The 23,809-nt window shown below is 36.7% G+C and overlaps 5 protein-coding genes and 1 long non-coding RNA gene across 9 annotated transcripts in view; 4 read left to right on the top strand and 2 right to left on the bottom strand.

Annotated features, from left to right (window-relative positions):
* Window positions 1-1,523, top strand: part of LOC139991993 (retinol dehydrogenase 13) — a 1,734-nt gene extending 211 nt beyond the window's left edge. The window contains exons 2-6 of the mRNA XM_072012436.1: window positions 118-283; window positions 363-471; window positions 681-995; window positions 1,077-1,284; window positions 1,377-1,523. Coding sequence (XP_071868537.1) covers window positions 118-283; window positions 363-471; window positions 681-995; window positions 1,077-1,284; window positions 1,377-1,479 — 901 coding nt within the window. The 3' untranslated portion in view covers window positions 1,480-1,523. The remainder of the gene's footprint in view (window positions 1-117; window positions 284-362; window positions 472-680; window positions 996-1,076; window positions 1,285-1,376) is intronic.
* Window positions 1,524-2,181: 658 nt separating this feature from the next.
* On the top strand, window positions 2,182-5,509 carry LOC139992201 (uncharacterized). Its single transcript, XM_072012844.1, has 5 exons — window positions 2,182-2,359; window positions 2,798-3,144; window positions 3,203-3,474; window positions 3,560-3,791; window positions 3,859-5,509. The coding sequence occupies exons 1-5, from the start codon at window positions 2,310-2,312 to the stop codon at window positions 4,029-4,031; spliced, it is 1,074 nt and encodes a 357-aa protein (XP_071868945.1). The 5' UTR covers window positions 2,182-2,309; the 3' UTR covers window positions 4,032-5,509.
* Window positions 5,510-5,551: 42 nt separating this feature from the next.
* On the bottom strand, window positions 5,552-8,968 carry LOC139992189 (FGGY carbohydrate kinase domain-containing protein). Of its 3 annotated transcripts, none has more exons than XM_072012821.1 (11): window positions 8,667-8,968; window positions 8,067-8,423; window positions 7,873-7,984; window positions 7,559-7,796; window positions 7,361-7,488; window positions 6,984-7,166; window positions 6,691-6,898; window positions 6,477-6,627; window positions 6,322-6,396; window positions 5,964-6,241; window positions 5,552-5,898 (listed from the first exon to the last, which is right to left on the bottom strand). In XM_072012821.1, the coding sequence occupies exons 2-11, from the start codon at window positions 8,241-8,243 to the stop codon at window positions 5,811-5,813; spliced, it is 1,638 nt and encodes a 545-aa protein (XP_071868922.1). In that variant the 5' UTR covers window positions 8,244-8,423; window positions 8,667-8,968; the 3' UTR covers window positions 5,552-5,810. The 3 variants fall into 3 exon arrangements, with proteins under 3 accessions (XP_071868922.1, XP_071868921.1, XP_071868923.1); XM_072012820.1 differs by having other exon boundaries at window positions 8,765-8,968; XM_072012822.1 differs by lacking the exon at window positions 8,667-8,968 and having other exon boundaries at window positions 7,559-7,790; window positions 8,067-8,658.
* A 16-nt stretch (window positions 8,969-8,984) lies between these two features.
* On the top strand, window positions 8,985-10,040 carry Pop5 (POP5 ribonuclease P/MRP subunit). Its single transcript, XM_072012869.1, has 4 exons — window positions 8,985-9,185; window positions 9,398-9,543; window positions 9,645-9,814; window positions 9,902-10,040. Exons 1-4 carry the CDS (start codon window positions 9,166-9,168, stop codon window positions 10,016-10,018), a joined length of 453 nt encoding a protein of 150 aa, XP_071868970.1. The 5' UTR covers window positions 8,985-9,165; the 3' UTR covers window positions 10,019-10,040.
* Window positions 10,032-15,215, bottom strand: LOC139992225 (uncharacterized). The gene is made up of 2 exons (XR_011801049.1): window positions 13,135-15,215; window positions 10,032-10,517 (listed from the first exon to the last, which is right to left on the bottom strand). It is a non-coding gene; the product is annotated as an uncharacterized lncRNA (long non-coding RNA).
* Corn (microtubule-binding protein cornetto) overlaps window positions 10,685-23,809 on the top strand; it is a 33,871-nt gene continuing 20,746 nt past the window's right edge. Inside the window, exon 1 of one of the 2 annotated variants that reach the window (XM_072012789.1) lies at window positions 10,685-10,846. Coding sequence is in view for 1 of the 2 variants with exons in the window: in XM_072012787.1 (XP_071868888.1) it covers window positions 21,006-21,017 (12 nt within the window). In the remaining variant the exon portion in view is untranslated. Of the gene's footprint in view, window positions 10,847-20,812; window positions 21,018-23,809 lie in introns of those variants that run through there. The other variant, XM_072012787.1, reaches the window with a different exon arrangement.

The raw sequence follows: 23,809 nt of genomic DNA, 5'->3' as shown, positions 1-23,809 counted from the left end.
TAATATGATTGCTCATTCTCTGTTTATTCGTAAAATGTAAATCAGTATGTAAGTGATCCTATTTAAACGTAACATTATATTTTACTTTACTTATTATTCATTTTCTTTGTTTTGCAGAGATTATCTTAGTGGAGAATTATATGAGAATGATAAAAAATTAAATGATAATGTAATTATTATAACAGGAGCAAATACTGGAATTGGTAAAGAAATAGCTCGTGATTTAGCTAAACGAGAGGCTACAGTTATAATGGCTTGTAGAGATATGGAAAAATGTGAAAATGTATTTTAAAAAAATGATTTATATCATATTAAGAGTAATATTAAAATGTGAGATATAAAATTAATGATCATTTTTTTAGACACGCCGTGACATAGTAATAGAAAGTAGGAATAAATATGTTTATTGTAGACCATGTGATCTAGCATCTCAAAAAGGTATTAGGGATTTTGTAGAGCAATTTAAGAAAGGTATATACCATATCCTATTAGAGTATAAAATGAAATGAAATAACATAGTTTCATTATATGTATAAAGTGAATAACTACTAATATTAACTATTAAATATATTTAGTTCATCTATTTTTGAATACTAAATTAGAAAGAAATTCTTCCTGAACTAATTATATCTAAATCAATAGGTCTATAGCATAATTTGTATTATCTGTTTCCATTGTAGAACACAAGAAGCTTCACATTCTTATAAATAATGCAGGAGTAATGAGATGTCCTAAGATGTATACCCAAGAAGGAATTGAATTGCAATTTGGTGTGAATCATATAGGACACTTTTTACTAACAAATTTATTGTTAGACACTTTAAAAGATTCTGCACCATCAAGGATTGTAAATGTTTCAAGTAGTGCACACAAGCGTGGAAAAATTAAATTCGACGATTTGAATAATGACAAAACCTATGAGCCTGGCGAAGCATATGCACAGAGCAAATTAGCTAATATTCTATTTACAAAGGAATTGGCAAATAAATTGAAAGGTTTTGTCATTTTAACAGAAAATAAAATTATTTATTCAAAAATAATACAATCGATAAAGCATTATTTTTTATGTCATATAGGAACTGGTGTTACAGTGAATGCCGTCCATCCTGGTATAGTACGAACAGAAATAATGCGATATATGGGAATTTATCAAAACTTTTTAGGTAGATTGGCTGTAGATACACTTACATGGTTATTTATTAAGACACCTATAAAGGGAGCGCAATCTGTTTTATTTGCTGCGTTAGATCCATCTCTGGATGATGTGACTGGAGAATATTTCATGTAAGTTTCAGTAAAATTTTAGCAAATTTGAATATAGCAGACCCAATATATAATACTATGCTAAAATATAATGTTATATATTCTTGTTATAGTAATAATAAAGTAGCAGAAGTTTCGAATGAAGCAAAAAATGATAGAGTTGTAAAATGGCTATGGGCAGTCAGTGAGAAATGGACTAATTTGGATTCTGTATAAACTAGTGTAAATATAAGAAATTTTGTAAAAATTAATACTGATAAGATCGTTTTCCTTGATCCCTTACAATTACTGAATAGAAGTATTATTTATGCCACACTATTAATAAACGAAATCTCGATCGGATATTTTTCGTATTAATCCTGCTGTGGCCCTTGAATTTGTACACTTTAATCTCATTCTGATGTCAACAAACAAGAATACTTTTATGAAAATTAATACAAAATATATAACGAGTAATAATGAAATTAATACGAAAAATCGTATATCAATAGGAATTGTTTTATATTTTTCTTAAACTTGAAACATCTCTTAGTGATAGAAAAACACACGGTTGGATCGAAAGCGACCACTATTTTATCGATAGAGTAATAGCTTCGTCCATTGCCTCATCTATACGTTATCATCATTCATTAAATCAGACTAAATCAATCATTCATTTCTAGAGATAGTTAAAGGCTTAGTAAGGTTTGTATTTTATCTTATGATCTTATCATTGACTAAGAATAGAGTAGCTGTAACTTGTCCATGGTTTTACTCTATGCTGAAACGGTAATGTTGGGAATGACATGTATGTATGGTAATAAGACTTCAATGCCCTCTAGGCGTAAGACAGAAAACTGCATTAGGTGAGAGGTCTATTCCTCAACTTGTCTGTACTACATTCCATGCCTAAAATATTCAAGTCGTTACACGATGGATGTATAACATCGAGGTTGCTTTGCAGTCTCTCCTCGTTCCTCGTTGATTTCCTTATTTTTGTTTACTTTTAGTTGATTTAAAAATGTTATAGGTTTCTGTTTATTCCTTACAAGTGGTGGAGTGTCAGTATGGAGGTGACTTTTGCATCGAAAATGAAGAACGTAAGAGTCAAAGCGAGGTAATTGCTGCCTTACGTTCTGATGAACTCGCGCTAATTATACTTGTTGCTTCTGCTACTCCAAACTATATTGCACTTTTTATCTTTCCCTCTTTGTAATATCGTGCTGTGTTTCCCATTGACTAAAAGATCCTTATTGACCGAGTGATTAAAACATTTCATCAATATTATTTTCTAATTTCGAGAGTAATAATGTTACATTTAACCTAGAAGAGTATTGATTTTTCTTTTCCACTTACTGTTCGTGTGCCACGAATTTGTTCATTCACGTGGGCTCAAACGTGAACCGTTTTATTTTTTAAAATGTTATATAGTCGTTCATATAATTTCATTCTAAAAATACCTAGCTTTTTAAAACTTTTGAGTATATTAAAAAAGATTGGAAGTATTTATTGGAAGATTTAGTTTCTTTATCGTTATTGTAATATTTATTTTCAGACAATGTTTGGAGAGATTCGGAGATCAAGGAGGGTATTTTGACGTTGTTGTCAGACCAATGTTACAGCAGGGACACGAAGGAGAATTATGCGGATGGTTAAAAGAAATGAGTTTAATTAGGACTGTTTCTACCTGTCCACATCCTGATTGTAAAGGCAGGAGTTTAGCTTGGAATCAAGCAAGAATTGTAGATAAATATAGTTGGTCGTGTCCCAATTGTACAAGGAAACAGTCTATTAGAGAAAATTCTTTTTTTGTTGGAGTCAAATGTGACCTGAAAATGTGCCTTCAACTGATATTAGGATGGTGTCAAATGATACCCAGTGAACTTACTGCCAATTATCTAGGTAAGTCTTATTGAAACTGTATGCAGAGCACAAAGTTTTATATATAGTTTATTTTCAGAAATAAAGAAACACGTAGTTAAGAAAGTATATGAAAGATGTGATGAGGTTTCTGAAAATTATGTAGCGAGTCATCCAGAGGATTGGGTTCTAGGAGGTCAAAGTGCAATATTAATTGTGGATGAATTTCCTAATGGCTACATGACTGAGAGTCCTTCTGATATAACTACTGCTAAGAAACGCAACAATAATTCTCATACCATATTGTGCATAGCAGAAACAAATACAATACCAACTAGAATGTGGCTTCACATGATTGAAGCATTTCCAGAGGTACTGCTTTTGTCTGAATTTCTAAGAGGTTGACATTGTATAATTGAATTCCCTTTTTTTTTTGTAATATTATATTTCATTCTAGCCAGTAAAAGTAGATAAATCACAAGGTGATGTTGACAAATGCAAAATGGTTAAAGAAGCTTTAAAAGAAATTGCAAAGCACAGTGCTCCTGGCAGCTATATTGTAGCGAATAATCGAGCTCGTTGTTGCAATTTTGAATCATTGCAAGAATTAAAACAGTATAAGATAATTAGTGTGGAACAACTCCAAAAGTTTGACCCACCAGGGAAAAATAAACTTCTTAATAATTTAGGTATGTGTATGTTATTTTTTTGTATTATTAAGTATTTCATTAGTAACATATTGAATTAAATGTTAAGAAACGATTTGGCAATGTGGCGTCGAGATTTGTGAAGAAATTCAAGAAACAACACATACTCTAGGACAGCGCATAATAGCGAAGCATCTATGGAGGCAAAGATTCGGTACGTCTCCTTCTACCGCATTTCAATATATGCTTAATCATATTGCAGAATATTATCGTTTTGTGTAAACTGACTCGTTACAGTATTCCCGTTAACTTTTAGCGTATTTTTCTATAAAAAGCAATATCATATGCTAGTGAATAATTTCATTTTTAACGGTATGATTTCGTAAAATAACACTCCAAAACGACTTAAAACATCGTAATCAATCGAATCAACGCCTTGCATCCTTCTAAATGCGCAAATTGCACAAATGGCCTTGCTAGCATTAAAGAAGAATATACATATATATTATAATAAATACCTTTGTAAAAGAGGATATCATGACCTAACGTTTCACCGAAACACGCACTTTGTGTCTTCCAAATATCAAAACATTAATAATTTTTAAACTTGAATATATATGATAATCGTTGATTAGTTAGAGTTAAAATATTATAAGAGATAATCTTGAATCTGTTAATGCACACTTGAAACATACTTTTCCCTTTATATCTTCAATTTTTCTATGAATTTAGATCAACGAAGTAGTTATTGAAAGACTGATGGTGATATTGATATTATTATAATATCAAAACTACTAATAAATCAAAACAAAATTAAAACATTTCATTGAAATTTTTAATTATTATAGTGGTTTCAAATACTCAAAACAATTTGATAAGATTGATTGAGAATGATTTTTTTCGTTTATTTATTCATTAATATATGTATATATTGAAAAGTAAATTTTAACACGATTAAAACACTGGTAATGTTACCCATTCAAACCACTTTATAAAAAATGTAATTAACTTGAAAATGAAATATTTCATATACAGGTGCAATTAGTACCATATTTAAGTTAGAAATAGAGTTACAAGTCCGCGAACAATTGTCGATTTATATTATGCTATTAATAACAGTTGTAACACTTAATGAAAAACTAGAGTTTTATCCAAAGTTTTACACCAGTATTATTCTGATTAATATAATCATCTTTATCTTAATGTAAGTTAAGAGCACGTTTATGTTTTGTTCGAATTATGGTCGATTTTCATAACTTTAGCGAATATCATTGATTCAGCGAAACAGAGTTTAGCAATTATGTATCAATTTGTGATAAAATCGACTTTGTGATATGGAATTGTTAGTTTTATTCGTTTTTCAAATTATATCATAAAAAAAAAAAAATAGACTTTTGACAAGTTTTTCACGAACAATGTGATACTGACGTTATTTCGTGCGGAGGAAAATGATATATTAGAAGTTGAGAAGATAAGAATATTATTTTATAAGTTGATAGAATTTAACGCACTATGTACTATATTTATGGTTAAGATCTTTATTCCAATGTGGTTCATAGTACCATTTTATAATCCTACATGGCGATATTAGAAAACAAAATTTTTTCGTTAAAAGCCTTAAAAAAAAAAAATGAATATTTTTATAACGATTAATCATCTAGCAATATTGTTATAGTTGTAGGTGTTTTGTACCAAATTGTAATACACTGTGTAAGTTCGAAACTACATTTAAATACCAAATAAAGCAATATTATTTCATATATCATGTCTATACTATGTTTAGGGCAAGAAAGTTCTGCGAATATTTTTATGTATATCTTTATTTATAACAAACAAGGATAAAAAGTAAAGTAGGTAATTAAAATATGTTTCAATAATCGTGTACACAAAATATATTTAATTAGATAAAAAATGTGTAAGAAGTAGCGCACTGCTTCGCATTATTTATTATTTACGAGATTCTATGTGATTGCTCTATAATTGTTCAATGTATTTTTTTACTTATTCACGTCTGTTAATATAGCGTTAATAATTACAGATACAGCGCTTGTAATGGTGTAGTTATAAAAATTCTTTGCTCATAATCTCTCTGTAATCTTTTTGATCTTGTACCATTCTCCGAAATACTCGATATTTTTGAAGATGATACCTTAAGAAAAAGGAAGAATGATATGTATTAAAGATTGAAGTAACTCTTTAATCTGATTTGCTTACTTGTAGCATTCGTTTTTAGGTTTAACAATGTTTGCAGATCCTCCCATTGTTTGTGTAGCGTCATATACTGTATTGAACCTCCCAGCTGCATAAGATCCAAGAATCGCAGCTCCTATCAGTACCGATTCCTTTTCTATAGGACACAGTACAGGTAAACCTAATACATCCGCCTGTATTTGGATAAATAGTGGATTTTGGCTTAGACCACCGCAAACTAATAAAGTCTCTATTTTGTGACCGGCTGCTTCTAACGTTTCCAAAATATACTTCGTACCATACTGTTAAAAAATATTGAATATTTAATTTTCTACATAAAAAAAATGTATAGGCAGATAAAGTAACATACATATATACGTACCGTTAAAGCTTGTATCGTTGCCAAGTATAATAATGCCAAGTTTTCATGATCAACGGAGAGAGAGAGTCCTGAAATCTGTGTGATATCCAGTTAAAACATTTATCTCGAAAATTATACAGGTATTGCATTGGTAATAGGATATTTAATGTCATTACCATCCCTTTCAGAGCCGGATCAGCTAAAGGGGATCGATTTCCGTGAAAGTCAGGCCATATATGAATATCTTTTGTTAAGTATGAAACATTCTCCAAATTCTTTTGATCGGCTATCATTTGCAATAATTCAGATAAATATTGCTGTATGTGTCTAAAAAATTACATAACAAACAATAACAGAGTTTACGAATATATCGAATTTATTTTATCTTACTTATTGCCACTTAAGCTTTTCAAAATCCCTGGCGTTGCGGGATGGGTATCAATTATATGGTCGAGTAATTTTCCAGTTGCACTTTGCCCTCCTTCACTCAACCACATTCCCGGAACCATGGCACTGAAATATGGTCCCCAAACGCCACTAACAAAAAGTTTCTTCTCATTAACTATCATATGGCAAGTTGATGTGCCACAAATTAATGCTGTAAATCAAAGGGATTAACTAAAAAAATTGGAACGTACAAGCAATGAATAAAAGTAATATATAATAGGAAAATTTAGGCATACCTAATCTACTTTGTAATTTAGGGGATACACCGGGTACATAACAGCCTATCATACCGAGCCCTCCAGCATGTGCATCAATAAGGGATGTTCCCACAGCTGTTCGTTCTAGGAGTCCCAATTCAGAAGCAGCTTTTGCCGACAATCCCTGATCAACCCGATGGCCCGGAGTCCTCACATCATTACCTTCGTATTAATATTTCTCTTTGTTAAAATAAAGTAATACTTTCATATTATCTGTCTGAACATAAAAGAGATTTATTAACTTGTTAACTAAAAAACTATATGATTCAAACGAAATAATTTTCGTTCAACATAATCGATTTGAGTTTACCCATATAGAGATAATTTCAATTATTATGTAGAACTATTAATAATACCTATTTTCCTCCAATTATCTTTCTTAAGATCTTTTAAGTGAATTTGTTCAAAGAATTCTTCGTCCCATTTATTGTTACCATCAGGACCAGCGCTATAGTTCCACTTGCATACTAAAGAGCATAGAGATCTAAAATCGGATTAGAAAGTTGTAAATAGAATATTTATGTGTTTGTACTATCATACAATAATATTGCTACCTTGATTCAGAACCTGTAGCCTTCCAGGTTAAGAAATCAGGCAGATCAAATAGCAGCGCTGCGCGGTTCCAAGATGAAGGTAAATTATTTTTGAGCCATAACATTTTGGGTGTTTGCATCTCTAACGATACTTTCCCACCTACATACTGAAGCATCTCGTGATTCTGTTCATTTATAAAATCAGCTTCTTTCTGTGCTCTATGGTCCATCCATAATATAACATTCTGTTTATCTTCACCTGTAATAAAAATTCCATTGGCAAAAAAACATTTCACGGAATTGAAAAAAGAATTGCAATTCATTTGCGAATTTACCTGTTGGACTAACTGTGACTGGTGATCCTGTTCTGTCAACTGCTACCAATGAACAAGTAGCAGCAAAGCCAATACCCCGTACATATTCTGCAGAAATATCAGCTACAACTGACTGCAAACAATAATAAATAAATTATGTATAGATATATGAATTTATTCTAAACAATATAGATTAATTCTGCTGAAGTTAGTACCTTTACTACATGGCAGACTGCACTCCAAATATTATCAGATGACTGTTCATAAAAATTAGGAGCTGGGTGGAAAATTTCAAGTGGGCATGTTGTCATTTTCAATATCTTTCCTGTGGAAGATACTAGAGCAGCTCGAGCACTTCCTGTTCCTACATCAACACCCACATAGTAATCCATGTCTATATTCCTTGGAACCAGCACGTAAATTTTATACCTTTCACTAAAAGAATCCAACTGAATGCTCTACTTCAACTAGAATCATTATGAGTTGCAAATAAGAGTACATAACCATTATCAGTGAAGCTTTAGCGTAATCACAGGCTTATTTTTTAATCTTACATGACCCTGAGATAACTCCTGCAATAATAAGAAATAGTGAAGCAGTGGAAATATAAATAATAACTTATTACTATATGCTTCTCTCTTCTAGTTTATTCTGGATTAAATACGAAGAACGAAAAGCGATTTATCAAAGAAGTTATTTTTCATTAAATAAGCAATATAGAATTAAATTGCAAAAACATAAGGCAAAATGTATATACTGTATCAAAAAGTTAGATCTAAAAAAATAATGTTGTAAACGGAGTACAAAAATATTACGTAAATACGATGACATAGTACGCGTAAACTCGTATATGGAAACATGTGTGCATAAAAAATTCTACGTAATTATCTTGTTTAATTGTACTACCACGTACCATAGTCTATCTTTTTCCAACATTTCATGTAGAGTTCCATTAAAGTCTCCGATAATTAATTAAAGGAAAAAATGTTATTCATTTAAAAGATAACAATGAATTCGAAATAAAGAATGGAAGATTACATTATTAGAAAAAATTATTAGAAATATGGCATACATTGAACGCACGTGTGCAGCTGTGTTTGACAGTGACCTAGCATTACCTTATGAGTAATCAAACGTAGCGCACGTGGTAATATTTCGGATGTCATAATTTTGTGAAAACGTGCAATTTATCAGTATTTTGTCGTTAAATGGCGCAAATTTACTAATTGTTCATATTCTTACGATGGAAACCCTTGCTAAGTGTTGTTTTCTGGAGCAATTGATACTTTAACGTATTGCATATAACCTAAAACCATGGTTCGCTTTAAAAACAGGTAATAAAATATTCTACATTTGTTTATTTATTTTGATAATTCGGAAATAGAATTTCTATTTTTTTATTATAAATTATTATTATTGCATATTATGTCATTATTTATCTATTTATCTATTTATTTATAGGTATATATTTTTATTACATAGTTTATTACAATCTGTGTTTTCACGAATGTGCAATTTGTGTAATTAATTCTACATATATTCGTAGATACATAATATTTGAAATAACTCTTGGTGATAAATCTAACAAGCCTCTACAATTAAAAACTACAATTTTGCATGATGCTATTCAACAAAAAGTACAACAGTTGTACGGTGATTTTGGAGTTGCAGCGATAAAAGCTGGTTTTAGTGGTAATATAAAATCTTTGTATTTAAACTGGTAGAAGTTGAAAGCAAAAGATTGAATTTGGAATAGATATACGATATACGATTTTGTAAAATTTTCTTTCTAGCAAAGTATTGCAATATACATACAAAAATTGCATTAGTGAAAACCAGACATGGCCCCCACAAATTTTTACTGAAGGCTATCCCAATCATAAATGACATAGCAGGACGTTTAGTATCAGTAAAAATACTTTACGTGGGTGCAACATTGAAACATTGTTTCCTCTTCATCAAAGTAAGTAAAATTGTTAAATCATACAGAATTAGAATTACAAAATACGTGCTTCAAAATTGAGTCGACGAATTGAAACTTGTTTTTTAGAGATATCAACAACAAAAGCTGGAAAAAGTATGGAATACTCTTAAAACCGAAACAGAACGGAAAAATATGGAGGACGCTTTAATGACGCTAACTCCAGCCATGAAAGACTGTACATGAAATAAACTTTCGCAAAGTAAAAGTATTTATATTTATAAATAGGTGTACAAATTGAACATGGAATGATTTCTTGAATATTTTTAATTCTCGTGTATACATAAGTCTACCAGCGCGGTTAAATAGTATAGTTAGTTTCCTATTATAATCGATTTCAAGCGCGTATATTAATTCGTGTTTTGCATTTCTTGCTGTTCCGCCGTTCCGCGATAAGACGCGCGAATATTTCAAAGTTTCAACCACCTATTCGCCGCTCGTTCCACCGTTCCGCCGTGTCCTGGCTGCGAGGTTACCAGTCGATGAAGGGTGCGCGAAGGGGTCGTTGCTGATCGTCGCCAGTTGTCGCTGGCTGTTGCTGGAGTGTCGATAGCTTTTCTGTTCCACGGGTAAAGTGACGGTGGCTCGTATGAATATAGCTGGCAGTCGATCCGCGGAGGTACTCTCAAAGTGGTGCGTTGGTCGCGTATAGTAGAACTAGTAGGCCAGTATGAACCAGCAGAAGCTGTAAGTCGTTTCGCTAAGTTACTTCGCGAATCGCACGTACAATAATTTTCAACGAACGAAAGAAACAAAAGAAACGTACACACGCTGCATTTTCTCTTATTACGATTTTATTGTACGATTGTTCGGTTTGTTCAGAGTTGAACGTTCGTCGACAGTGCAATTCGCGAAACGAGAGATCAAACCGGCACGCCTCGACGTTAACCGGCCTCGTCGACTCGTAAATAAATCGAAATAAATGTGCTACGTATCGAGATCGAAGAAACGTCAACAGGGACAACGGCACCTCCTCTCATCTTTGGACGAGGATCAAACATTTCCGTGGTCGAGGTAAGGAAAGAGGCAGTGCCCTTCTTGTATAGGTTATCGATTTCGTTACCGCGCTGTTCAAGGGGATGCACTCGGAATATATTTGATACGAATCCGTCCGGTTCTCGTTCTCTTCCCTTTTGTTTGCATTTTAACTGGCTATCGGATCTTCTTGGAGGATTTCACCACTTGGTTGAATGGAACGATCGATTCGTAGAATCAGTGGCGTCGTCGCACCCTTTAAGGATAGACTTTATTTCTTCGCGAATAGAATAAGCAATAAGATATATGGAATATAGAAACAACAGGAATTATTTTGATTTTAGTAGGATTGAGCGATGTCCGTGATAACGATCTAAACACGCATAAACTATTTTTTCAAAACGAACGAGTACCAGAAAAGAATAAATATTCTTGAGTATCTATACGAAACCCTTTTGCCAATAATTAATTTTACAATTATAAAGAAATAATCTCTTATCTTAACATTAGATCTGATATTAGAACCGACGACTAACGCGTACAAAATTTCTATCAAAAGAAACAAAATGGCAGGTATTTCAAAATTCAGCTTCTATACATATACAATAGACAAAAAATCATTATACTCGAATAAGTTTTTTATGCAAAATTGCAAATTGCTTATTTTGAAGAGATTGCAAAGAAGAAAAATTAGCGAGGTGGACAAAGCTAGAAATTTGAAATGGAAGTATGGCGACGAAACAGAAATAGCAAACATCCAACTAATTGCTTGATTCCCCGAGTATTTTATTTGGAAATCGTTTACGAGCGTTGCGCAGTCCTCTCGGAAGCTGTGCGAGCAGATGTCATTCCCGCTCTTGAGCATACGTAGTTGGCCGGAATCTAGACCTTTTTTTTTTTTTTTCATTTCGTGTGTGTTCTCCGGATTACAATACGCTCTGTCAGAAATAATATCGCGGTCATGCTGTCGACCAGGAGTCTGATCTTTTTTATCGCCAATGTAATAACGGAGCGAATCTGCTTCATGGCAAAGCCATGATTTTGCAGATTTTCACTTTTTCAGTAAAGTATACCGAATGTCTTTTTCTCTTTTATTCTTGACTATGTACGCGACATACCAAACGTTGTAGTATCACGATGATTATTACATTCTAAGCCTAATTCATCAACTCCCGAATTATCTGATTATTTTATATTCAATTGCAAATATCTATAATATATCGAATCGCATATTCGCGATATTGAGATAAGATGAACAATGTATACAGCTGTCTACGAAAGTCTTTGTACGTGTTATAAAAAAATGGAATTTTTTATTACAACAAAATGTTAAAGAATTTTATTGACAAAGTTACTGCATTCTATGCCGAGACGACTTAGAACAGTTTTATTATCGCTTCGTTTCAATCGATTATTGTATCAAATTTTATTTGAATAAAAATGGTAATTCTATAAGTAATAACACTCTCGCGGTCCGTATATTTTGTATAATCTATGCGACAATCGAGGATCTTTTTGCGTTTCGCCTATTGTCAGAGAAAGGTCCTTCACCCGTTTAGTTCTGATGTTTGAAGAAGTTATCGATTTGTCAGTTAACCCGTGTCTACTACACGCCCACGTTTCACCGACTACGGTAATGCCTTCCGTCTTGTCGATTTATCCGCTTTTAACCCGTTGTAGTTGAGTAGCGGTAGACGAGCGACAGGGTCATCAGGCTCGAACCGAATTGCCTGAATACAATTTTTAGCACAATATTTTTTTTTTTTTTTTTTACTTTCCAACTTTGGATAAGCGTTAATCGATTTATGACACTTTCCAACATAATTAATACTACTTGTTTACTAGTTACTAATAAAAAGATATTTTCTTTTAAATTAAGCACGATTCGATATTCTAATTGTTCGTAAGATTACGTTCTTAAGTACGATATTTTCATATAATTTCTAATATCTAAATTATTTCGTAGCTAGGAACATGCAAGTAGATAATTACGGTAGAATGATCTATTTGATAAAAGATTGAAACACACGTGACCCGCGGGCACGAATAATTTTATGATCTCTATGGAGGTTATTCATTAGGCTAAGTTTACATAGTAGGATGTGCTGCTCTGTGAAAAGGGTAGATAAGCTGGTGTAATCGTCAGCGATAACGTCCTCTGAAACGGCTTAATATAACGGCTGGTGCTTTTCGTTGGGACGAACACGGAAACGAAACATTAAAACCGGCTATAGAATGTTTTTTCGTGTCTTTCGATGCCATTAAGCAATTAGAAAGCATAGAGAAAAATGAAAACGTTTCCTTACATTTCTGAAAATTGTACTTACCGATCGATATGAATATTTGACAATTTAAAATTCCCGCCAATTCGTTTGAAATAGGAATGCGGTTAGACGGTCGTGAACGTAGAATATTTAATACGGTCGATGTTTTTTCGCCATTTATTACATAAACTCTGGGGTCTGTTGCAACGTATCGCAAGTAGGGCATAAGGATGACCATTACGTAATCCTCATGAAAGCGAAGTTATTTGCAGATTATATCGTTTATTTTGACGCCGGTTTGAGGTCGTCGAATACAACGAAACATACCTTGCCTTCAGTCAACCATTCTTTACCTTTAATTATGCTACTTTTTAGAGTGGTCGTTTACGCCTTAGGCGAACGTTGAAAACAACGTATACAAGGTGCTCTAGAAATTCGGAACATAGTCACGTAATTGAAATATTAATATTTTCTTTCGCGAAGTTATTATATATCGGGATAGTCTCGAGTATGTGTCAATAATTTTGTTAATGCTGATTATTTGTTTCTTTAACGCTTGTAACTTGATGTTTGCCTTAAAAAAAATTAGTTTCACGCGTGCGAAAGAATGGCTTTCATGATAATTTATTTGAAGAGCGTATATCATTCACAGTGGTGAGCAAGTGGAACAGAAATAAGACGAAATAGCAAAAAATACGTAAGGTAAAAAGTACGTAAGGAAATTACTTTCCACTTTCAACGACGCGAGGCTCCATTGCTTTCGACGGCGGACCAATTCTATTACGTAAATCAATTAAGTCGTCTCCTCTTACAAGTCCTTGCACGCTTTTATCTCTCTTTTTGCCGTTTTTTCTATTATTTCGGCGATTCTTTAAAGAACACGACACACTTTCTATAGCATCGTTACAATATTACGGAAAGATCCTCCTTTTCGTATCGGTATTATCCGAACGATTTTCTATACACGTTGTGTTTAATATTTCCCACATTTTCCTACTTTTAAATAACGCAATTTTCCAATATTTTTTCTTCAACGTATCTTTCATCGTCGTTTCCAATATTTAGAATACACTTTTTATTTGCAATACGATCTCGTAATCTTCTCTCAGGTTGACATTTCCAAAATTCTCTATACTCGAAATAGTCCAAAACACATTTTATTTCCAGCGTGATATACAACAATTTACTTAATCTTTGCGTCTTTCACTCTGGACACGGTTCTCTTTCACGATTAAACTAATTCCTTCGTACGTATCGAGAGAATAAACGTCGGGTCGTCGGAAAAAGAGCGCGAAAATCAAATTGAATCACGGCACACTGAGGAAACTTAGGAACGACTCGAAGGCTCGCGGAGCCGGAGTAAAAGGAGCTCGCGGTAAAAGTGGAACTTTCTTTCCTTCTTTCCTTCTTTCTTTCCCTCGGCCGGCCACGTCGCTTATAAACGATACTTGTTTAATGTTTACGCCAGACGGGAATAATTTACGATACGACGCGACAGTGCGCGCCTGCTAAAAGAAACGGGCTCTTCCCTTCTTTTAGCCACTGTACGAGCGTTTCCTCGACGGACGGATAAACCCTTTTACGCATCTTTACGAATCTTTTCATCCGCACGGGACACGATGTCTTGATACCAATTGCTGATTAGAATACGTAATCAGTTTTTCACGTGTAATTTAATTTAACGTTATACCCTCATGACTTCGCGTTTCGTGGAAGCAATTTTATGATCTTTCGATTTCGTAATGGTTCGTGACTTGTTCTCTGATCGTGTGAGAATCACTTATTACGCAATTTATTCCAAGTTGCTTTAGTTGAATCGTTCGAATAGCGATCGACAGCTCTATTTGATTTTTCATAAATCGAGAGAGAATTTAGTATAGAATTTCAAAAGATATTTTTCGATATTAATAGATCAACCGTCGCTGAAACACTTGTTAAATTCTCGCGTGATGAAACGCGAAGCGAAATATTCCCAAATATCTCCAACGTTTCCAATCTGAACGATTCCCAGGTCTGCCGTGTTCCGTGTCGCCGTGCGTTTCTCCACCCCATGCGTCAGGGAGGTCGCAAACTTTCAATCCGAACGTTCAGAATGAATCACGACTAGCCAGTTTGGCAAACAGTCTATGGCATCAAGAATCGTGCTACACGATGAAACTCCCCTTGCCAAATATAACGCGCTAGCCATGTCTCGAATCCCATCTTCTCCTACGGAGAAGAATAACGAAAAACCATTCTTCTTCCAAATTTTGCGTAAGTTTCGAATTTAAGAAGAGAGAAATGGCGACGAAAAAAATGTAAAAATAGATATCAAGCATTCTGATAGTTTTATAATAAATTAAATAATAAAAGAATATCTAGTCGAGTAAGAGAATTATTTGAAAAATAAATGGATTCGATGTCGTGATAAATTACTGTGAAATTAGAATTGGAAGATATCACGAATTCGAGGATACACGCTGTTTAGGCAGAAATTCATTTTTATCGCGCTTTATCGTTTATCGGACCGCCTACTATAGAAAAGAATCGTTTCAAAGGCTTGAACAGTGAACGTATTTCCAACGAATGTCTATCACATATTTCTAACATCCAAATATAAAGATTCCATTCTATAATAGAAATTCTTAATCGAGAGACACCCAGAATTAACGAGGCGCTGTTTGAGAGCGAGTTCGATCGAGCTTCTCCGTGTCAACGCGGTTTTTCACGCGTGCACGCGTTCGAGAGTACAGCCCACGCGTACAATTCAGCACGACGCGACGCGGCGCTCTTCCCGTCCCACGTTTTCTCGTCTCTTTCCATAAATTAATTATTTTAATAGGTCGTTCGAGGACCAACGTATCCGTTGTAATTTACAGTCTCGCGCGTGCACACGAGAAACGCGGCTGGATTTGGCACAGTTGCCTCCGTACTCCTTACCACAAACGATATCGATCGATTAAGCACCAATATTACGTCGGATTAGAATCTCCGTGTTAACGTAACGTTTCATTTGCGGCTCTTTTCAGTCGAGTAACATCGAGTATAGGCTGAACGTTTCGTTATGTTACAGTAGATGAGAGATTTGTGTTACGTCGCGTGAGATGGTCCGTGCGACGTCCTTCAAAGGTCTATGCGCACAGACCCTCGATAAACCTAAGGAACGAGGTAAACAGAACCTTTTTATCTTACTACCTTGCAGGAATATTCCTGCAAGTACTTTCGGTTTATACCTGATTCTTAGAACGATCTTTAGGTTTATTGTGCGTTTTTACAAACCACACGGTAAGTTATAGAGAAAAGCGAATATTTATCTGACGGAAAAGGCTGGTTTTTCTTATGAACAATGTCACCCATGAGTCACGTTGGTAGGAGGCTTCTTCTTATCTTCGTTCATAAACATAGGTCATAACCAATGGGCATCGTCATTTTCCTAACGAAGTGTGAGTAGGTGTGAGTAACGAATCCGTTTTCTTCATACAAGAAACACACCCGCCCCGAGCTTTCCTCAGTGATAACACAAGAACGAGTCTTCAGTCTTGTTCGCTTCACTCGTGCTTTATACTTGATCTCTAGACTTGTTCCACATTAACATCGGGTAACAGTCAAGACTCATCAGTTAGTTAAAACCAGTTCGAGTTAAAACACAGTTCGAGGAACAGAAGGAATCAGAAGTCAAGACAGAAGATACATCATCACGGTCGCCAACACGAAGCGAATCTCAAGTGGTATTCATTCGTAGTTTGACATTCCACGTACGTAACATTCTTTCACATTGAAATTGTTGGATTATTGAAAATATATATTATAACCTGTTAATATCAGCGTTATACTCGCTCAACCACCCTTATTATCTTAAACGAAATAAGGGATCGATCGATTCGTGGCGTTGATTATTTAAATCGTAACGGGAATTTACGACTCCTGTTGGCGCGCTTCCTCGAGATCGCGTCTCCCCATGAACGTTCGAAAGTTCGGTCTGTTTTATTTGTAACACATTTTCATTGCGAAGTATCGGAGAAAAGAAATCAATTATACATATTCATTCAGATTCTATTCACCGAAAACTCGTTTGTTCTCAGACCATTGGCGAATAGTTTAAGTACGTTTCATCAGCTTTCGATTCTATTCACGACCGTTATTACAGTCTTTTATTACAGGTTGTATTATACCTTTCTATATTATTTCTACGTACAATGCTTTTAATCTTGGACGTATATATGCTGGCTGCAAGTATACGCATAATTGCCGATTAATTAATAATTGTCGAAATAATCGTCCGAAACTATGTACCGAATGAAGAAATCTTCTACCTCTGGCATACTATACTGAGAATATTCTGAGAATAAAAAAATGTCCTTATCTTGGCCATTCTCTATTCTTCGACGGAAGGATAAGATGAAGCCTATAAATCGCAAAGTCCTTCACTACATCCACCCACGATACGAAACGTTCTTCCACTGGCACATCCAAGGTCGACGATGTTTCTTATTCGAAGAGAATGGCAGGATCCGGTCTATCCGAATCAACGAGGCATATTTAAATGCATCTCGTTTAACTGTAAACAAACTATGTGCAGGATGCTTGCATAAGAATCGCGTGTTCAACAGTGTACCGGCGTTTACACCGAAGGAAAACCGCTATGCACACCTACGTTACTATATACGTACCGTTCCACGTTATTTCGCGAACGTAGCGATTTCGTACGCTTTCTCCGGCCACGATCAACAACGATGGGAACAAACCGTGGATAATACGAGCGGAAGGTACTTTGCATAATGCACGAATAGAGAGTGGGGGAGTCTTGGTATCTGACAATCAAGATCACTTGCGGGCCCTCGTCTAATAACTATTTCCATCGCGAGAGATATAGACCCATTGTCCACCGCGCAAGCTGAAAACCAGCCGCATTTCACCGCCATTGTTCCAACTACTACGTCGTTTTTAAACGCTCTTTTCCCGAGACTTTCCTCGATTTCTCGTCTCCTATGGGCTTTCGTCGAGGGTGTTTGGTCTTTCGTATTTTCAGGGTTTCTCTAGCGAGGGTTTTAGAGGGTTTAACGTTCGAATTTTATACCTGTTACAATACATACACACAGTACTTACGTTACATCAGGCTGTTGGTTCTGCAGAGTGCGATTATCGTTTGAAGTATCGGTTTGTCGTGGTAAAATTAAATATCGTGACAAACGTGTATTTCTTTAGTTTACGTTCCAAGATAGATGAAAGAATATTTTTTAAAAGCGTAGATCTTTTAGCTTCGAGTCTAGAGAAGTTAAGGATAGTAGCTGGCTATTTTTCAACATTCGACTATCAAAAATCTCTTTTCCTCGCTAATACTTTCTAAAATCTCTACAAATCTCTACGAACGCATCTCTTCGATACTTGAGATAAAAATATCGAACAAACGATCCTCAGCGCACTCACCGACAGGCTCGCTTTAAAACATTTCACCACTCCTTAGTTCCACGGATCCTTTTATCCGATGGTACACCTTTCAATTACCAGCCCAGGTATTTAATGTAGGCAAAAGCTGTTCTCTGGCGCGAATCGTTTATTTCTATCGGCCACGTGGGCGATGAATTATCATGGCTGGGTCTCTAACTAACAATAAGCTCGAGGCCGAAAGCTGTCGGTAAACGGCCTCTGCAGAATGCAGAGTCGCGTTTCTTCGTTTGACGAACCGGCCAGAAGCTCTCTCCCCCTTCCGAGAGCACGACTTGGATTAGGCATCCGCTCGTCCGGCTCGTGGATATATTTACCGTCCTGTTCAAATAATTCTACGCGGGCTGACCTGACCGTCGCAGACACCCGCTCTGCATCGTTCCCTGCAATCAATTATTCTTCTTATTTCCTGCTACTCTTGTACTCTGTGTAATTATTCTCGTAATTTATCGATACTGCGACCTTCCGTGTGATTATTCTCGCGATTTATCAATGGTAGCCGCTTGCACGCACGTGCGAGTCTATAATTCGGAAGAAATAGAGCTGAATTCTATACGATGGATGCGCTTTTATCTCGTGATCGATATAAATTTTATCGACGTATAAAAATACATCGAATACCGATGAATCGGAATGGAAGGGTGAAAGGAAGAAAAGAGGAAGGAAAGGAGGGCAGAAGCGAGGAAGGAAGACGAAGGAGAGGAGAGTAGGAAGAAAACGAAGGATTTGACGTTCGATTGATCGAAACTGGAAAACTCGGTCGCGCGTGTCTTCGAGTCGGTTGTCACGATCAAACGCACGCCTTAACGACAACTTTAAAGGCAATCCGTAAATAGCTCGAGGGAGGTCCGATTTCAGGAAACCATGGCAAAGTTTCGCCTTTTTTCATCTGCGACGTCCAAAGTTTTGGCACTTTTATCGAAGGTTGATCGGAGCAATTTCTCTAATAAAATATTACGCTACAAGAGTAGTCGAGAAGACTAGATGGAAAAGTGACTCGAGTACATTTTTTTTCGAAAACAAATAACTACACAATGAACCGTGGAAACCATATATATATAGTGGTTTAAAGAGTTTAAATAAACCATATAGTCGTACGAGTATATTCTTTCGTTCGCGTACAAGATATTTTATCATTGTCGGTTTTCAACTGCTTACCTTGAATCTTTATTAATATGGAACGTCTGGAAACACGATGTTTATCGTTTTATATTTATATTTAGCTATTAATATTCTTCGACCCCCTCTCTTCCCCTCTTCTCTTTGGTCTCAGCAGAGAGTGTACTCGCGCGCTCCAATTAAGGTTTCTCTTCTTTCTCGAAGACACGAGTGCACTCCAGTTTTACGTTTACCGAGGAGCGTGGTTTATGTCAAGTATTCGATATCACGGTCGATTAAACGACGTTCTGCCTTCTCAGATAATCGAGAAACCAAAGAGACGAGCCATCGTTCTTCGAACGTTTAAAAACTCTGTAATCGAATTCCAAATTTCAGTTCGTAGTGGCTGTAAGCAAAATGTTCCTCGAAAGAGTTAAGCGCATATATTTCGCACGAAAAATGTCCGTGAAAGCGTGCTCCAGTGGATCTCGTATATCCCTGTCTGCCATCTACCGACTGCCTGCAAGCGTTCTGCTTTTAACGCTTCCAGATTTACGCGTCGACCACTGCGTAAATCAGTCTGGAACGAATTCCTCCCGCCTGAATCTTCGCAACAAGACGATCCTTTTTCTCCGTCGATTTCACGAACTCCGTTCGTCGCTTATCATTAAACGTTAAACGATATTTCGCTTCCTGTAAATTGTAAGCTGAGACAAAAAAAAAAAAAAAAAAAGATAAGAACGAAATGGAATTAAAAAATTTATCGTAACATCTACGTGCCAATTAATTAGGCTCAAGCGTTGTTTGGCAGTTGTTTCATACTACTGGGAAACATTTGATATTACGAAGAACGTAAAAGCTTTATCGACAAATCAGGATAGGCATGTTTCTTGCAGCCACCGTGTCTACGGATTTATTATTTCGTTCTATGGTTGGGAATATCGTATAATATCGTAGTACAGATGGCTAACATTGACCCATGGCGTACATGGTGTGTAAATACGATGAAAACGGGCAGGGTTAACGCGAGTAGATTTATCTGGCTCGCACACGTGGCCCTCCACACGCTCGCCCCTCTATAAACCCCACAAAGATTGCTCGAACGAGGGGGGCACCCCACCATGTGACCGTCATTGAGTCATCGAACGCGTGGAGTAGAAATATTAACGCGAGTCTGCGACCGCTTTCGATTCGCACGATCTGCATTAACTGGCAGACTACGCGGCGCGTATAACGCACGTGTGCGGTATGCGTAATCGAAAAATACGTCGCTAGCAAACGTGTGTGAAATTGGGTGTATAAATTCGTGCATGTGTGAGGAAGGTATGCTACGTATGTATGTGAGCAGACATAAATGACATAAAGTGTGACGAAGTGGCGTGCTGGTACACGACGCGATGCGATAAGGCACGATGCAGTACGATGTACGTTAATTTCTTGATTTAAGATCTTTCTAGCGGTTAGTTGAGTCAATTACGATATCGTGTCAATTGCAAAGTAAGTAGCGATCGAATCAAGTAATTCTACTTTCCAGTACTTGAAGCAAACCAACGAATTTGTTTCAAGCAAAAGTTGTAAAGCAACTTGATCGTTTTCGTGCTACAAATATTTATTACAGTCGGAGTAACAAACTTTTGTTGTCTCCGATACGAAACCTTCTACCTTTCTTTCTTCTCCTCGATTAAAGCGTAGAGGCTGGTCGATTATCATTGCAAGCCCTTCGATTCCTAATGCGAAAAGTCGAAAGTAAAGTCAAAGTTGGAACGCTCGAACGAGTGTGAGCATTATTATCGCGAGCAGATCGTAGAGTCTACAAAATGCTGCAATGTGCTACACAGTATATGGAGTATATGCTCCAATACGCAAAACAACATTGGTAACCAACGCGCGCACAAGTGGTACGCGACGCGCGAAAAGAAACAGATGGAAAGGTAGAGGTGGAAGAAGAGCGATCCGTCGACTATCGCTGCTGAATTTTATCTGGTCGATCTAATTAACGCGTCACGATCGGAAAGATCGCGTAAGGTCACGCAAGGAGCAAAATTCGAGCATCTCATTTTCCACCGCAGTCCCGGTGAAGTCGCAGGAAACGCAAGCTGCCTAATAATAGACGTTCAGTGCCGTAGGTCAGGCAGCTAGAAGCAACGTCGACTCGAGTCGAAAGACACGATGACGAACTGCGTTTGAGGTTCCACTTGCTGTTTGCGCGAAAGATCTCGGTGCTTGTTGGAAAACTTTCTTCCACTATACGTACACTGTCGTGTGTTTAAACTACTCGGTTACGTGACAGATTACCGGTCTACGAAAGATTTAGAAAAGAGTAGTTTCGCGGCGTCGGCAGCTTGAATTCGTATCTGATTTACATATGTGCGTTTATGCCGCTTTATGCCAGAGGTTTTCCGTGGTAGGTATGTAAATTCTGGTTGAACGTACCGTCGACACGCAGCGCGAACATTATAAAAAGAAGCTGGTTGGTTATTCCTGGCATCGAAGCGTTCACCTTTGACGCGTCGACTTGGCCGGAATTTTGCTCGTTTTCTGTCGGGCCATCTGCGACCTCGCCATAATATTTGCACGATGCGCGGCCCAGCCGGTATGCAAAGAATCTCGCAGCGGCGTCGCAGTCGCGTTTAATGGTTCGCACGACGTGCACCGAGAACGCGCAATAGAATCAGTTCTCGCGCTTGCTTCACGAGTTTCGTACAAACTTTCTTTTTAATCCGCGGTACGAATCGCCTTGTTCCATCGTTTTGTTCGCTCGCGAATCTTGCGAATATTCCGCGAGCCTCGATCCTTTGGTATTAGATGTTGAATCGAAATGGGAAATTCGAAAGGTCTGATTCCAAATTCGAATCGATCTCGATATACTTTGATCGTGATTCCTCTTTGCAAACATTACGAGCATACAAAATACCTAGCTCTAACTTATTACTAGGAACGAGGATCGTTCTTTCTAATCACGTAACCAATTACTACTATCCACCCATGATCTAACACCGCTGCATACAAATGAAATTACCGTACACCCTTTAACCAAAGCTTTCCCATAAAAGAATTTTAATCCTCTTCTTCTCGCATGTATCGTCGTAACAGGACGATCAAACCGCGCTATTGAAAGAAGCCAATTACCTTGAGTTTCAGATAGTCGATAGAAGAGTGAAAATCACGTCCCACGATAAAAGAAAATTGATATTTTTCTTGAAAGGAAGTCTTGAAACGCGGTGATCCTATCGTGGCACCAACTCCAAGCGAGCAGCGCGCGTCGCATGTTCCGTGTTTCATATCGTTTCGGTAGGAGAACTTGCGGAAGCTACTCGAGACTATCTCGAGTACTCACGAGCTTAATGCAAACTCGCTGTACGCTGCCATCTGGTTTTCGCGACGAAATTTTCTCTAGACTAAGGTCACCGATCCCGTCGTCGTATAATATCAGTCCGTTTCTATTTTAATCTCTTTTTGCTTGGTAGTGATCAATAGGTAGAATTCGCTGGACAAATTCCTTCGGACGTTGCGCGCGACGTGCAACCGCGTTTCGATCGTTCGTTGCACGCTTGATCCGCGTGGTTGCCTTTTTTGGTCACGTCTTGGACGTAGTCCGAACTTTCGTCGGCGGATGATGCAACGGCTCGCATCATCGCGAGGATCGTTGACTCACCGGTCGTTTTGCTTCTCTTCGTCTCTTCGTCTCGGCGTGGCGCGGCGGAGGATCGATGTCGCTTTCGCGCTCTTGATTCCTGACGCGAGAAAGTGCCCAAATCAGACACATGGTGGTGCAATCGTCGATCAACGACCACTAGCTATCTCGATTATTCTCCCGAGAATCAAAGTCGATTGCAATGCCTTGTGCGCTAGACGTACACGCGTAGAATAGAAATTGGGACATGCAGGAGATGGAAGGATTTGAATATCTCTTGGGGTGGAATCGAGGGGTTGACATTGTCGTACAACGCGTGGTAGACGTCTGTTACGGTACAAGCGTAATTTTGTCCGATAAAAATAAAAGCTATTTACCTTTCCAACTGTTTATTTACCTAACAGCATGTTTATTTATACAGGCTCCGAATATGTTTATTTGTACTTTAACAAGACTCTACATTTTGCAGTTGCCAACTAACATTTCCTGTTTCTCTATTTAGATTCTTCGCCGTTGTTATCGTAGGTGTTCGACGTTATATTTTCGACAGGTGTGAAGATAATAATATCGGTACTCGCGATA

The sequence above is a fragment of the Bombus fervidus genome, chromosome 11, assembly GCF_041682495.2.
Source record: "Bombus fervidus isolate BK054 chromosome 11, iyBomFerv1, whole genome shotgun sequence".
Classification (NCBI taxonomy): domain Eukaryota; kingdom Metazoa; phylum Arthropoda; class Insecta; order Hymenoptera; family Apidae; genus Bombus; species Bombus fervidus.
This window is presented reverse-complemented; position numbering and strand designations above follow the sequence as displayed.